Genomic DNA, 16,207 nt, shown 5'->3' on the forward strand with positions numbered 1-16,207 from the left:
ACATCCTTCTGTGTGTAAGGACCCTTTTGAATGCTCCCGACTCTCTTCAAGGAGGTTTGGAGGCCCAGAGACACTTTCCACTATAAACTCCAGCAAAAATACCATAATTTCTTATAAAACACTGAGATAGCTGCCAAACTTCTGCTGGGCTGAAGCAGCAGCTATCTTTGGGACTCCCGAGTGGCGCAGTGGTCGAAGGCACGGTAGCTCAGTGCAAGAGGTGTCACTACTGACACCCTGGTTCGAATTCAGGCTGCATCTCAACCGGCCGTTATTGGGAGTCCCATAGGGCGGCGCACAATTTGCCCAGCATCGTCCGGGTTTGGCCGGTGTAGGCCATCATTGTAAATAAGAATTTGTTCTTAACCGACTTGCCTAGTTAAATAAAAGTAAAATATATATTTTTGAATAATAAATCTTCACCATCAGCACAAGCCAAAGGTAGTTATTTCCTACCCAGAAAGCTGGAGAGCGGCGCGGACACACAGAAAAACAATATTGATTATTAATAGCAAAGGGCCGACGTGGAGGGAAGGAGCGAGGATCAACAACGAGAAGAAACAACCATGAATTGATGGGCGAAACCCCTTGACAAAACCAAGGCCAGGCTACAGACACAATCATCATGATCATCCAAGCTAATCCACATGCATTTCTAAGTGAGGTCACAAAACAAAAACAGCCAACGTTTCATCCACCATGGCCCTGTTCCCTGATGATCTGTTTATTCATATAGTAGCAGTGGCTGGCTCTTACAAAACCAATCTAAGAAATCACACAGGCAGGGCCACAACAGGCCCAAGTTCTGGCTGGTGTCCCATCCTTTGAATGATTTTTACAGATTGTTATCTGGCTTCTTTACAATAACTATAAAAGCCAGAAACATAATAAAAATGAAGAAAAGTATATGTATTCCATATAGCTGTTCACCAAATCACAAGCAGACCTCAGAGTTGATAAGTAAGCAAGGTGGTCGGTTGCTTGGCTTGCCTGTGGGTGCAGCCTGCTTTGTGACCGAGTACAGACTCCTAGATTTCTCGCCGCAGTGAAACAAGTTCATGGATTTTATTTGACAGATGACAGATTGCTCCCCAAAGTGAGTGGAAAACAAAATAGGGCGAGTTTGATCTCCACTGCTGGCCTGACCAGGTGAGGCCTTCTGATACACAGCAGACTCTGGTAACATCAAATATGTTGAGGTTCTATGGCCTGTTAAAACCAGGTCACACTAATTACTTGACCTCAAAATGACCTTTTACTTTTATCAAACCTAAAGGACTCACGACGAAATGCAACAAAATCACAGCAGCCTCTACAACTCCCAAACCAGTGCATGTGAAATGGCGCCTCATCCGTTATTTTTTTTACCCTTTGACACACACGGGTGTGATCATTCTACAGTGGTCCCTGCAGCGTACGTTCAAACCAGTGTGATTAGACACTTTAGATCGTCCAGTTACATTTGGGGTAACAGTCAGCGTTTGAGCAGGACACTGTTTTTTACAGAAACATTTTGCACAAAGTCTTTACAACATTATGTTCTCAATGTGAGCAGTTTATTTTTGAATGCAATGTTCAGACATTCACAGAAGTAGCGACAGCATAATACAATTCTCATCCAAACCGGAAAATGTAGGCTACATTAGTCGTAGCAGTAACTGAGGAAAGAGTGACCTAACACAAGCAGTCATATTGAGCTAACTCTTGGCTAACAGAAACCAAAATATGAATAAGCTAATAGCAATTACTATTTACAATTCATCACGTCACGGGTGAGCTCACCAGTGATCAAAATCATTTAGTAAAACACTTTCTAAAAATAGAAAGTATTCCGACGATGGGTAGCTTGTGCGCACCACCATGTTTTTTAGTTTTTGAGTGAACCAAAGACAAAACACTACAAGATGCATGTTGAAGGGGGTGTGTCGTCTACGGTCATTCACTTCCGGAAGTTTACTCGAAAGACGAGTGAACCATCCATTCAACTCGTTTTGTTATAACATCTTTGGTCTGACAGACATTTACGTGACAACCAGAATGCATTGTATGACGTCAACAAACATGGCGCCCCACATAGCTGGCAATTAGCTTAGCATTACCTCATCATAATCAGTACAACCTTCAAAAAAGTATTATAATGTGTCCATTACAATCTACGCAAGAATCAGAATGCACGTCGTCACCAGTACTTGAACATATGTGAATAAAACAGTAAATACATTATGCTCCATACATACGGTGTGCTAAAGTAAAAACGACAACACGATATACAGAAACTATAATGATAACGTAACAAGGCACTTTGATAGAAACGCACACATGTCCAAAGTTATCATTAGCAAGGAAAACAGCAACCTAGGCAATGTGGGTGAAGCCATAAAATGTGCCGGGCGGGAAAGTTAGCGCAAGTTCTGTGCTGACTGGAGATGCTCAAATGTCTGAATACTTCATCTGGGGAAACACTAGGGAAGTACTTGGGCTCTCGTCGAAGAGAGAAGTTTGTCAAGCTCGGTAAAGCCTCAAACGTAAATTGTCGTCAACAGTGAAATGGACAACTTCTATGAATTAATGAGTAGGCGGAACACATCTCAATTCAAACTGTTGTTAGAAAACAAAACGTGTTAGAAAAGAACTAGAAATTGACAAGTTAAAAGTTGAAGCCTATAGATAATTAGCAGGCATTGTGCCTTGGTTTGAGGGCAACATGGGTTAATTGTCCTGTTACCTAACAATCACATTTTGGAACAGTGAGTGCATTCTGACACTGGGGCGACATACTGGGGCGACTGTTATAGATATTTTGAACTCATGCTTGTAAAGGTAAAAGGCATTTAGGACAATGTGTTTAATGCAGCAAACCTTCGTGCGCATAATGATTCTGATGGTAGCACTGCCGAGACCCGGTGAGGAAAACAAACCTAAGAAGTCATAATGCTCAGTGAACTGGCAACCATGGTGGATAACATGTTTAAAACATGAGAGAGAGAGAGGGGGGCATTCAACTGAGCAAATTAGTTCTCTGTGCACAACTGTGGATAAGGCACATGGCTAATACAGAATTGCTAGCCTACTAAAGCTGCATTATCAACACAATGAAAACATTGATCCACATTTCAGATTAATTTCACACTCAGGGGCAGCAGAGTGCAGTTGAGTGCTAAGAGACAAATGGGACACCAACTCCCTGAGTGTGAATATGCTGCCATGTTGCCCTAAGAGATGTGATGACTGAGTTACTTAGTCATTGACAGTGAATGAGAATAGATTTGTTTCCTCTCCATCTATCCACTCTCTGAACTCACACAGTCTTTCTGACATCCGGCTCAAAGAGACAAGACATTAGAAGCCTGGGGTGATTCACATTACATGCTTAGTATCAGAAAGATCTCTCGTAATGGCGCGGGGGTTGGTTGCAAATACAAAAATCTGACTCAGAACGAGAGGAGCGCATAGGCGCTTTAATTCCGTGTGGCATATAACACCCATTACAAAGTGGTTACATATAAACAGTCTGCTTTGGAATGATATAGGGCTCATGTCTCATATCATGATACACAGTCTAATTCCAGTGATTAGATGCGAGGGTGTTTCTCCCCTGAGAAACACCATGAACATAGAGATGACTAACGTTGTAAGGATGGGGGGAAACAATTATAATTGATAGTTAAATATCAGTATATTATTTTTAGAGCCCGACCGATATGGGATTTTCACTGCACAGCCTCTCGCCCCAAGCATTGCCTCAGTGAACGGTCCCGTGGGAGTCCCTACCCCCATTCAAATTGACATTTAAATGGTTATGGTAAGGCTTCGGGTTAGGTAAGGGTTATGGTTAAGGGTTAGCGTACTCTCACACAGCTAGTTAGCTGGCTAGATGAGGGTGGCGAAACGTGAATTTGGACCAACCCATATATCAACACGTAGCTACCCTTCGCAAAGAGCAAATACCACACCAGATTTCACAGGCTTCACTAAAGGGCTGTAATGTTAACGTTACCAGACAGTTGAATGTTCTTAGCATGGAACTTGATTTACATTTGGGCATAGCATCCATTGTTTGTCACAACACCAAACGCCCTACTATGACACTTCACGTAACAGTATATGGCCAGTGCACATTTTTGGCACGTTAATGAGCTGGCGAACTTCTATCTACTCAACACTGACCGTAGAAGCAGTAACAGTTAGTTCACTCTTCTCTACGACTGGTGTAGTTGTGTTGGTTGATAGTGTCCAATCTTGCTGTATAGCGCCAAGGCAAGATAGGCTTATTAGCCATGTGAACGGCGATACAAATACATCAGAAAAAAGGGAAATATCGTCCGATAATATCGGTCAATCGATAAATCGGTCGGGCTTATTTTGAACGATATACAATGCCTTCAGAAAGTTATCACACCCAAAGACTTTTCCCCACATTTTGTTGTGTTAAAGGGTGGATTCAAATTGATTTAATTAGATTTTTTTCTTGTCTACGATCTACACAAAAATACTCTAATGTCAAAGTGGAAGAAACATTTTTAACAAATGTTTGAATTTATGAAAAATAAAAAACTAATATATCTTGATTAGATAAATATCCAACCCACTGAGTCAATACATGTTAGAAACACCTTTCGCAGTGATTACAGCTGAGTCTTTCTGGGTTAGTCTAACGATTTTGCACACATGGATTGTACAATATTTGCACATTATTATTTAAAAATTCAAGCTGTCAAGTTGATGGTTGATCATTGCTTGACAGCCATTTTCAAGTCTTGCCATAGATTTTCAAGCCGATTGAAGTAAAAAAAAAAATGTACTAGGCCACTCAGGAACATTCAATGTCGTCTTGGTAAGCAGTGTATATTTGGCATTCTGTTTTAGGTTATTGTCCTGCTGAATTTCTCTCCCAGTGTATGATGGAAAGCAGACTGCATGTGTGCCAGCGTGAGTGGGCTGTTGCCAGAGTAGATTGAGAAATTAGCAGTACGTCCAACCGGCCTCACAACCGCAGACCACATGTAACCACGCCAGCCCAGGACCTTCACCTCCGGCTTCTTCACCTGTGGGATTGTCTGAGACCAGACAACCAGACAGCTGATGAAACTGTGGGTTTGCACAACCGAAGAAATTCTTTACAAACTGTCAGAAACTGTCTCAGGGAAGCTCTGCAGTCAGGGTCTTGACCTGACTGCAGTTCAGCGTCGTAACCTTCGATTGCCACTGGCACGCTAAAGAAAGTTTGATCTTCATGGATGAATCCCAGTTTCAACTTTACCAGGCAAATGGCAGACATGGCGTTGTGTGGGCGAGCGGTTTGCTGATGTCAACGTTGTGAACAGAGTGCCCGATGGTGGTGGTGGAGTTATGGTATGAGCAGGCATAAGCTACCTACAACAAACACAATTGTATTTTATCGATGGCAATTTGAATGCACAGAGATTCTGAGGCTCATTGTTGTGCAATTCATCCGCCGCCATCGCCTCATGTTTCAGCATGATAATGCACGGCCCCATGTCGCAAGGAGGATCTGTAGACAATTCCTGGAAGCTGAACATTTCCCAGTTCTTCCATGGCCTGCATTCTCAGATGCACAGATGCTCTGGATCAACATGTACGACAGCGTTCCAGTTTCTGCAAATATTCAGCAACTTTGCACAGCCATTGAAAAGGAGTGGGACAACATTCCACAGGTCACAATCAATAGCCTGATCAACTCTATGCAAAGGAGATGTGTCGCGCTGCATGTGGAAAATGGTGGTCACTACTTTTTACAATTTTTTTTATCTGTGACCAACAGATTCATATCTGTATTCCCAGTCATGTGAAATCAATAGATTAGGGCCTAACAAATTTATTTAAATTAACAAAGTTTCTTATATGAAGAGTAACTCAGTAAAATCTTTGAAATTGTTGCATATTGCGTTTATATTTTTGTTCAGTGTAGATAGCCAATTCAAACATAGTGTAGTTAGGCTGGTTATCTCGCTAGTTAACTATTTAGCATGTATTAATGTCATTGTCATTGTCATGTCCGATGTCCTAAATTAACTTTCCACCGACACTCACGCAGTTGATACGAGCTAGCAATTGATGAAACCAATGACGCATACTCCTGTTGAAAAACCATCTATCAAGCGCTCAAAATTGGTTGTTCAGAAATAATTCTGACACCATTGGAAAGCTAGTATTCGCCTCTACTCAATACTGGCTACATAATTCTGACAAAGTAAAACAAAATATCTTAGAATAGCTTAAGGGATGGATCAAAATCTACAGAATGGTTACCTGGAGGAAAATTGCCTTTTCAATTTCAGTCAAGAGGACGGTTTAGTATTTTAAAATCTAGTCATGTCATTGATTATATTTCTATAATTCTTAGTGTTTCAGAATTACAGTCAGGTCCATAAATATTTGGACATTGACCAAGTTATTATTATTATTATTATTATTATCATCATCACAGCATATTGAATTTGAAATTAAATAACGAATGTTAATGAGGGTATTTTCATCCAAATCGGGTGAACGGTGTAGGAATTACAGCACGTTTCATATGTTGTCGTCCCCTTTTTAAGGGACCAAAAGTAGTTGGACAATTGGTTGCCCAGCTATTCCATGGCCAGGTGTGTGTTATTCCTTTATTAGTTCATTTACAAGTAAGCAGATAAAAGGTCTAGAGTTGATTTCAAGTGTGGCATTTGCATTTGGAATCAGTTGCTTTTAACCCTCAATATGAAGTCCAACGAGCTGTCACTGCCAGTTTAAGCAAGCCATCATTAGGGGCAAAATCAACTATTTGGTACAGTCTTAAAAAGAAAGTACTGGTGAGCTGAGGAACACCAAAAGGTCCGGAAGACCACGGAAAACAACTGTGGTGGATGATAGAAGAATTCTTTCCCTGGGTAAGAAAAACCCCTTCCAAACAGTTGGCCAGATCAAGAAAACCCTCCAGGAGGTAGGCGTATCTGCGTCAAAGTCAACAATCAAGAGAAGACTTCACCAGAGTAAATACAGAGGGTTTACCACAAAATGTAAACCATTGGTAAGCCTCAAAAACAGGAAGACCAGATTAGAGTTTGCCAAAAAAACATTTAAAACGCCTTTACAGTTCTGGAACAACATCCAATGGACAGATGAGACAAAGATCAACTTGTACCAGAATGATGGGAAGAGAAGACTATGGAGAAGGGATGTGAAGCATGGTGGAGGTAGTGTTATGGCGTGGGCATGTAAGGCTGCCAATGGAACTGGTTCCATTGTATTTATTGATGATGTGACTGCTGACAAAAGCAGCAGGATGAATTCTTAAGGGTTTAGTGCTATATTATCTGCTCAGATTCAGCCAAATGCTTCAAAACTCATTGGACGGTTCACAGTGCAGATGGACAATGACCTGAAACATACTGCAAAAGCAACCCAATACTTTAAGGCAAAGAAGTGGAATGTTCTGCAATGGCCAAGTCAATCACCTAACCTGAATCCAATTGAGCATGCATTTCACTTGCTGAAGGCAAAACTGAAGGCAAAACGGCCTAAGAACAAGCAGGAACTGAAGACAGCTGCAGTAAAGAACTGGCAGAGCATCACCAGGGCAAAAAATCCGGATGCTGGTGATGTCTATGGGTTCCAGACTTCAGGTAGTCATTGACTGCAAAGGATTTGAAACCAAAGTATTAAAACTCACAATTTAATTTTATGATTATGTTAGTTTTTCTAATTACTTTTCAGCCCATAAAATTGGTTGTAATTCCTACACGGTTCATACAATCACTTTGACAAAACTCTTACATTTAATATGAAAGTCTACACTTAAAGCACATCTTGATTGTTTCCTTTCAAATCCATTGTGGTGGCGTACAGAGCCAAAATTATGCAAATTGTGTCACTGTCCAAATACTTATGACCTGACTATATGTATGTATATGGCATTTGGCACATATCGATGTGTGTGTATATTATTTATATATATATATATATATATATATATATATATACACATATATACATATATATATATACACACACACACACACACACATCGATGTGTGCCAAATGCCATCCCTCATTCTCCGCTGGGCAAGCAATATCAAAGTGGGCCTATAGGCTATTTAGGGTCTCAATCAAACGATCCATAGCCTATAAGCTACGAAGTGCATTACATTACACACTGCAATGGATATTCCAACCCTGAGCCTTGGCCTGCTCTGCTTTTGATAATCAACAACTTTTGTGTGCTAACTAACCAATGGCTGTGCTGTGTAGTACTACCGTGGCAGTTCAGGAGGAGAGTCAAAGGCTTTGTCCAAAATAATTGTGGATTAGGCGTAGTCCAAAAAACGCATCTTGTGCGCAGACCAGCCTATGCTCTGTTCAGTTTGAGAAGGAGATCGCGAAGATGAGGAGGACCAGATGTCAACTTTGATAGCTTGCTACTACTATAATTGATTAAAAACAATGTTTCTTGCCCGTGATGTATTTATCGGAGTTATGGACCTCACAATAAGACAGATTCGAGTAACTTATTAATGCTGAAACATGAAGCAGCAGCCGCGGCACAATCAGTCGGAAATGGACACCTCATGGTCCTGAAAGTAGGCAAATTCGAGTGGGCATAATTCCTTTAAAATGTCTTCATTTTCATAAGACTTCGCTAACAACAAGAGGGCTTTGTGTTGGAGCCTATTACTTCCTATTTAAGAAATAAGAGGTAGGCCTACCTGATTAACAGAGGAAATTAGGCTATAGGCTGCTATATCCATAGATTTGTTGGTCAATTCCTCCACCCTCCATGCACTCTTTAAAAAGCCAACCTCTGTGTCAGTGAAGGGCGGTTAAGTTAAAACCAGGACTTGAATTGAGGGGGTATGCCATAGGCCTACCTTTTATTAAAGAAAATGCAAAAATCACTGGCCTAACCCTTGTTAGATTTTAGATTTTGAAGAAAGTAAAACGGATCCGATTATATAAAGTTATCTATAACAGCACTTTGGTTCATGATGCTTTACGCTAGAAACAAACTGTAAAATATCCGGGAAAGACATGGCACACATATGGGGATATAATCGTTTCTTTTCTTTGACATTCAGTGGCTGAGCTACAACCTTCTATAGGCAAGGAGACAAAAAAATGACATTGCTTGGGAAGTAATCTAATTCTGTCACTATCAATTGATGAAGCGATTCACTTTCTGTACAATAGAAGAGGGGTGGCAGGTAGACTAGTGGTTAGAGCATTGGGCCAGTAACCGAAAGGTTGCTAGATCGAATCCCAGAGCTGACAAGGTAAAAATCTGTCGTTCTGCCCCTGAACAAGGCAGTCAAGGCAGTCATTGCAAATAAGAATTTGTTCTTAACTGACTTGCCTAGTTAAATAAAGGTTCAATAAAAAATAAGTTTAAATCCAGACAGATATTAGGGAAACACTTGTGACCTTCTCTAGTTGTGTTAAACCACAGGATAAGAGTAGGCAGCAGTTAAAGCTTCAATTTTTCATCGTCGGGGTGGAAAGGTAGGCCCAACTTCTGAAAGTACCATGCTCAGATTCCTAATGTCGTCTCAGATGTAATATTTGCAAACAGGGACAGTTGTTGCAAACAAGACACACATTTGGCATTAGAGAAATGGGATATGGAACACATAGGATTATCCCTCCGTCCATTCTTTGCTTGTATTTTCATTAACTTGGGTGGTAATAAAAAAGATTCTGCTAATATGTAAAATTACGTAGAATTACATGAAATGTTTATAAAATGCATTTTTTTCCAGACCTGCAAATATGATGAGTCATGTAATGCTTTTACTATAAAGGAGATCTTTCAACCCCTACTTTTGTTCACAGACCACCGTGGACCCGCAACCTTCTGACCCGCAGTCCTGTGCTCTATCAAAATGCCTGTGTTGTCGTGTAATGCTTACAGGACGAAGAACCATTTCTAAAACCGCATATCTAAGGCTCTGGTCTGTCCAAGAAGTGAATGTACTCTGCTATCAACTTTGTTTTAATTGTTATTTTGGGTATAGGGGAGGGTCAATTGTTTTTTCCCCCAAGCATTCAGGGAGGGTTTAGGTAAAATATATTTTGCTGAAGGGAGGGCCATTCATTTCAGAGATTTACGATTTTCTCCATGTAATCCTTATTATGAAAAACGTTCACTCCCTAATTGACAAGTAACTCCTATGCTGTCATGATCTCCCCTGAACACTGAATATTTTTGTCTTACAAATAGATAACGTCTTAGTTAATGTCTTAGTTAGTTACCTCACCCACCTTAGCCATTTGATCCCTGGTTCATTGAATGAGATAATTACTTTATAGAGCTATAACAAGTATTTGGTTGTAATTTTAAAATGTTGCAGGGTGGCCAACCACTCTCCAGGAGTCCATGGGAGCTACTGGTTGTGCAGGCTTTTGCTCCAGCCTTGCTCGAACACACCACATTGTAAAAAAAAAAAAAATCAGCTGCTTGAGAGGGTCTTGATAAGCTGACTCTGGTGGATTTGAGCAGGGTTGGAGTAAAAGCAGTAAAATTAGATTTAAAAAACAGATTAAAAAAACAAACACATTATGGAACAGCGGGGACTGTGAAGCAACACAAACATAGGCACAGACACATGCGCACACACACACACACACACACACACACACACAATAACATACGCACTATACAGCATGGATTTAGTACTGTAGATATTTGGTCACACTGTGAGGGCACACTGTGTGTTGTGAAATCTGTGAATGTATTGTAATGTTTTTAAAATTGTATAAACTGTAAACAGACAGTGCTGGAAGAGTAGCTAATGGAGATCCATAATAAATACACATACAAAAACCTGCACACCCAGTAACTCTCTAGATGGATGTTTGATGGACCACATGTTTTATACAGTAGCTTATCAGTGCAGTATTTTACCTTGTGAGGGGTTACGTGCCTGCAAAAGGCCACAACGGTAGAATATACAATACATGGTTCCTTGCATCATACAACACACAACATGAGCTTTCAGAGAAGTAACAAAAAATGATCTGTCCGACAAGTGGCTAAAGCGTGAATATCTGGAGGTACATTCCTAGCTCTGAAACATCATAGACAGTTCAAGTGCACTGCAGTGTTTAAAGTGGTAGAATAAGCAGACATGGTACATAACCGGGCCACCGTGGCCAGGCATATAAAGAGGGGCAGCAGGCCATACCAAGCAACCAGGCCAGCCACATCTAGACTGACTAATTTCATTGCCATTGACACCTGCTCCTAATTGAGCTGGATGCCTAATTAAGGAAAGTAGACACTGGATGAATTAAACAAACCATCCAGATTGGGCTGCAGAGAGCCAGTGACAGGACGTGTGTGTGTGTGGGGCGGGGGGGGGGGGGGGGGGGGGGGGGGGGCAGAGAGCAGAGCCCCGCTCCCCTGAAAGACAAATAAAAACAGACACTGCTGATAAAGCCAGGATTACTCTATGGGAGCTCACACGGCATTTCTCCCAATTTCACTTTGTAACAGTCCTGCCATGTCTTTTCTCATCGTTCCCCTCGCTATCCTATACGCTGTTGTTCTTTAATTTCCCACACAATATTTGTCCCATATCAGCAGCACAGCGGGTACAGAGATGATAATTAGGGGTTAGAGAGATCACAAAGTCTCCGACCCTGTGATTATATTTTTCCCATGTCTGAACTTTGGCTTCAGTACGATTGTACGTAACAGTACCTGAGGGTTGTGTAGGGAGCTGTGATAGGGAAGGGAGGAGAGAGAAGAGACGCTGGTGAAAAGTCAGCCGCCTGTCTGACATGGTGCTGATAAGGAAATGGTGTTTTCCCCGGGAGGAGGAGGGATTCCCGAAAGCAGAAGCTTTCGGAATGCCGCCAGCTTTAAGCAGAGCGCAGGGAGTGGTTTGGGGGTTGGAAATTCGATTACTGCCAACACTGGAAGAGGGTTTCAATTTCAAATTATCTCCCCATCCGGTCCTCATCACCTCTGAGATGGAAGGCAGCTCAGCTCAGCTCACCTCACCCAGCCCAACCTCCAGTCCATATCATCAGACTCATACCAGAGTACACAGAGAACCAAGGAGAAAAAACCTTTAACATCCTTGTTAAAGACTAAGGCCGGGACTTAATCTGACAGATTACCGATTTGCTCAGTGACACATTTAAAAGGCAATATGCTCTACGTTCACGTCGGCTGTAAACAGCTCAAATGTCGTCTGAAGCAGAAATCCCATTTTAAAGGCAATTACAGTCTATAGGTTGCGGATCTCTGTTTGTTTGAATCTCAGCCTTAGTGAGATTTAGTCCAAGTCAAAGCACACACACACACATCCACCCGCATAGTCTACACTCCCAGTCCAAACATGCTCTAGTAATTAACATCCAATCAAGCACAGTATTAGTTTTGTTTCCGATCCAGGCATTATTATTGTATTCATTGTGATCAGGGTTTCCCCATTAACTAGCCTATTTCAAAGGTAAATCAATGGCAAACTGGCCGGGATCAGTAAATTAATTTAACCAGGTGGCCAACACTAAATCTTTTCAAAAGCATGGGTGCTTTAAAATAAAAGTTCAAAAAGAGCACAAAGTCAGATCAGATTTTTTTTAATAATTTGCCTGCCTTTCAAGTTTGTTCATTTGTTTCATGCAATTTTGGCCAGCAAATGGATTTCTAAATTGCCTGTTACAGCTCACCCTTGTTTTAGAATATCTTTACAAAGTACTTACGTATCCCTCCCACCTGAGCCTGTTAAGGAGATTTTTCTGTATTTTTGTATACTTTTTAGCCAGTAGTTCTGAAAGTAGCTCTCATGAGTCAAGTGGTAAAATATTGATCACTATGTATAGCTTTATAATAGAGGTCGACTGATTAATCGGAATGGCCGATTAATTAGGGCCGATTTCAAGTTTTCATAACAATCGGAAATCGGTATTTTTGGATGCCGATTTGGCCAATTTATTTAACCTTTATTTAACTAGGCAAGTCAGTTAAGAACACATTCTTATTTTCAATGACGGCCTAGGAACTGTGGGTTAACTGCCTTGTTCAGGGACAGAACAACAGATTTTTACCTTGTCAGCTCGGGGATTCAATCTTGCAACCTTACGGTTAACTAGTCCAACGCTCTAACCACCTGCTTTACATTGCACTCCACGAGGAGCATGCCTGTTACGCGAATGCAGTAAGAAGCCAAGGTAAGTTGCTAGCCAGCATTAAACTTATCTTATAAAAAACAATCAATCATAATCACTAGTTAACTACACATGGTTGATGATATTACTAGTTTATCTAGCCTGTCCTGCGTTGCATATAATCGCTTAGGTACACGTTGCTCCAACCATAAACATCAATGCCTTTCTTAAAATCAATACACAAGTATATATTTTTAAACCTGCATATTTAGCTAATATTGCCTGCTAACGTGAATTTCTTTTAACTAAGGAAAATGTGTCACTTCTTTTGCAAACAGAGTCAGGGTATATGCAGCAGTTTGGGCCGCCTGGCTCGTTGCGAACTGTGAAGACTATTTCTTCCTAACAAAGACAGCCGACTTCGCCAAACGGGGGATGATTTATTAACAAAAGCGTATTTGCGAAAAAAGCACAATCGTTGCACGACTGTACCTAAGCATAAACATCAATGCCTTTCTTAAAATCAATACACAGAAGTATATATTTTTAAACCTGCATATTCAGCTAAAAGAAATCCAGGTTAGCAGACAATATTAACCAGGTGAAATTGTGTCATTTTGCGTTCATTGCACGCAGAGTCAGGGTATATGCAACAGTTTGGGCCGCCTGGCTCGTTGCGAACTAATTTGCCTGAATTTTACGTAATTATGACATAACATTGCAATGCAACAGGAATATTTAGACTTAGGGATGCCACCCATTAGATAAAATACGGAACGGTTCCGTATTTCACTGCCAGGAAAAACGTTTTGTTTTCGAGATGATAGTTTCCGAATTCGACCAAGTTAATGAATTCGACCAAGGTATTTCTGTGTGTTATTATGTTATAATTATGATTTGATAGAGCAGTCTGACTGAGCGATGGTAGGCACCAGCAGGCTTGTAAGCATTGATTGAAACAGCACTTTCATGCGTTTGCCAGCAGCCCTTCGCAATGCACTGCGCTGTTTATGACTTCAAGCCTGTCAACTCCCAAGATTAGGCTGGTGTAACCGATGTGAAATGGCTAGTTAGTTAGCCGGGTGCGCGCTAATAGCACTCGCTCTGAGACTTGGAGTAGTTGTTTCCCTTGCTCTACATGGGTAACGCTGCTTCGAGGGTGGCTGTTGTCGATGTGTTCCTAGCTCGAGCCCAGGTAGGAGCGAGGAGAGGGACGGAAGCTATACTGTTACACTGGCAGTACTAAAGTGCCTATAAGAACATCCAATAGTCAAAGGTATATGAAATACAAATCATATAGAGATAAATAGTCCTATAATTCCTATAATAACTACAACCTAAAACTTCTTACCTGGGAATATTGAAGACTCATGTTAAAAGGAACCACCAGCTTTCATATGTTCCCATGTTCTGAGCAAGGAACTTAAACGTTATCTTTCTTACACGGCACATATTGCACTTTTACTTTCTTCTCCAACACTTTGTTTTTGCATTATTTAAACCAAATTGAACATGTTTCATTATTTATTTGAGGCTAAATTGATTTTATTGATGTATTATATTAAGTTAAAATAAGTGTTCATTCAGTATTGTTGTAATTGTCATTATTACAAATAAATAAATAAAAACGGCCGATTAATCGGTATCGGCTTTTTTGGTCCTCCAATAATCGGCATCGGCATTGAAAAATCATAAAAATCGGTCGACCTCTACTTTAAAATACTATAAATGACCAACCACCCAGCTTTGGAGTACGTAAGTCTATTTCCCTGCTTTTGAGAGTAGCTGGCTACTGTACTCTGAGACTTTCAGCAATTGCGCTAAGCTAACTTAAATGATCTTCAAACTACACGCAGAGACATAAAAATGGTATCCATAAGTTCATGACTATGGGCAAGTAGAAAAAATACCCAAATCCCAAAATGTATCAGTATCCCTTAAATAATGGATTTCAAATGTCAGGTAAGCGACTAAATGTCCACTGAGAAAAACGGCATGTAAAATGTCAACAGTTTCAAGCTGCTTTTAACACTTTATACACATATCGCTGCCCTGTTAATGTGTTGGGTTGTGACTAGGCAGTTAGATTTGTGAACACTAAGGACAAGTGAGAGTAAGGTCCCAGGAGAAGGTGAAAAAAACTAAACATGAAAATAACTTTATCTTTGATGAATAATGGAGAAGTACCTGACATTCATCCATTGTGTGATAGGTGTGTTAAAACCAGGGTCTCGATCAGGAAAACGAAACACGGCTACATGGCTAAATGCTTTGCTTGGCCCTGGGTTATTCACAGGCTTAGGTTTGTTATACTTAAAAAACTAGGTCCTCTCATTAAAATCAGAAAGCAGAAAGAAAGTGAGAGAGACAGAGAGCGAGCGCTTCAGCCCGACGCATTTGAGTGACAGCTAGCAAGAGGCCTGCCCAGCGTTATCCAATGAGGTTACAGAGCGGGTGGGCACAGCAGAGAGAGAGAGAGCAATGCAATATTCGGGAGTCGTGAGTGCTACTTTCAGAACTACTGGCTAAAAAGTATACAAAAGTACCGGAGAATCTCTTTAAGGAGAATCAGCTTGGTTTATGATAAGCTGACTGCTAAAACCGCCGCCTCCTCCCCCAGTAACCCCGGAGCGTAGACACGAGTCAAGGGCAGGCAGGCATTTTGATATCTGGACAGCATGAAAGGCCCTATACACAAAAACTGACTGATCCCAAGCGTGAAAGCCTGAGAGCCACGCCATCTAATGCCTCAGAGCATTTTAAAAAGCAACCTGGAGAGCACGCTGCTGAATGAAAGGCAATATTGACTAAAGAACCAGAGGGTATATCATCCTTTCAAACAAAATGGTATCAAAAAAAACACACTGTGCTCAAGGAGAGGAAAAAAAGAAGGACAGATGACACACACACCTCTGGCAGACTGATTCCCTCTTTCTGCATGAAGTAATTCTTCTTGAACTCATAATAGGTGTTGTACTGGTTCCAGGACTGCAAGAAGTCAAACCTGTGTTGGAAACAGTCACACATACACAAGACGTACAGCCATGTAAGATGAAAAGCCACTAGATTGAACAGAAACTTGAGCCGTTTTCTTTTATTC

The 16,207-nt window shown here is 40.9% G+C and overlaps 1 protein-coding gene across 2 annotated transcripts in view; it reads right to left on the reverse strand.

Moving 5' to 3' along the window:
• LOC115204017 (splicing factor, suppressor of white-apricot homolog) overlaps nt 1-16,207 on the reverse strand; it is a 136,736-nt gene that overhangs the window by 78,653 nt on the left and 41,876 nt on the right. For both annotated transcript variants that reach the window (XM_029769215.1, XM_029769214.1), the window contains exon 10: nt 16,018-16,111. In XM_029769215.1, coding sequence (XP_029625075.1) covers nt 16,018-16,111 — 94 coding nt within the window. The remainder of the gene's footprint in view (nt 1-16,017; nt 16,112-16,207) is intronic.

The sequence above is a fragment of the Salmo trutta genome, chromosome 12 (genome assembly GCF_901001165.1).
Source record: "Salmo trutta chromosome 12, fSalTru1.1, whole genome shotgun sequence".
Lineage (NCBI taxonomy): Eukaryota > Metazoa > Chordata > Actinopteri > Salmoniformes > Salmonidae > Salmo > Salmo trutta.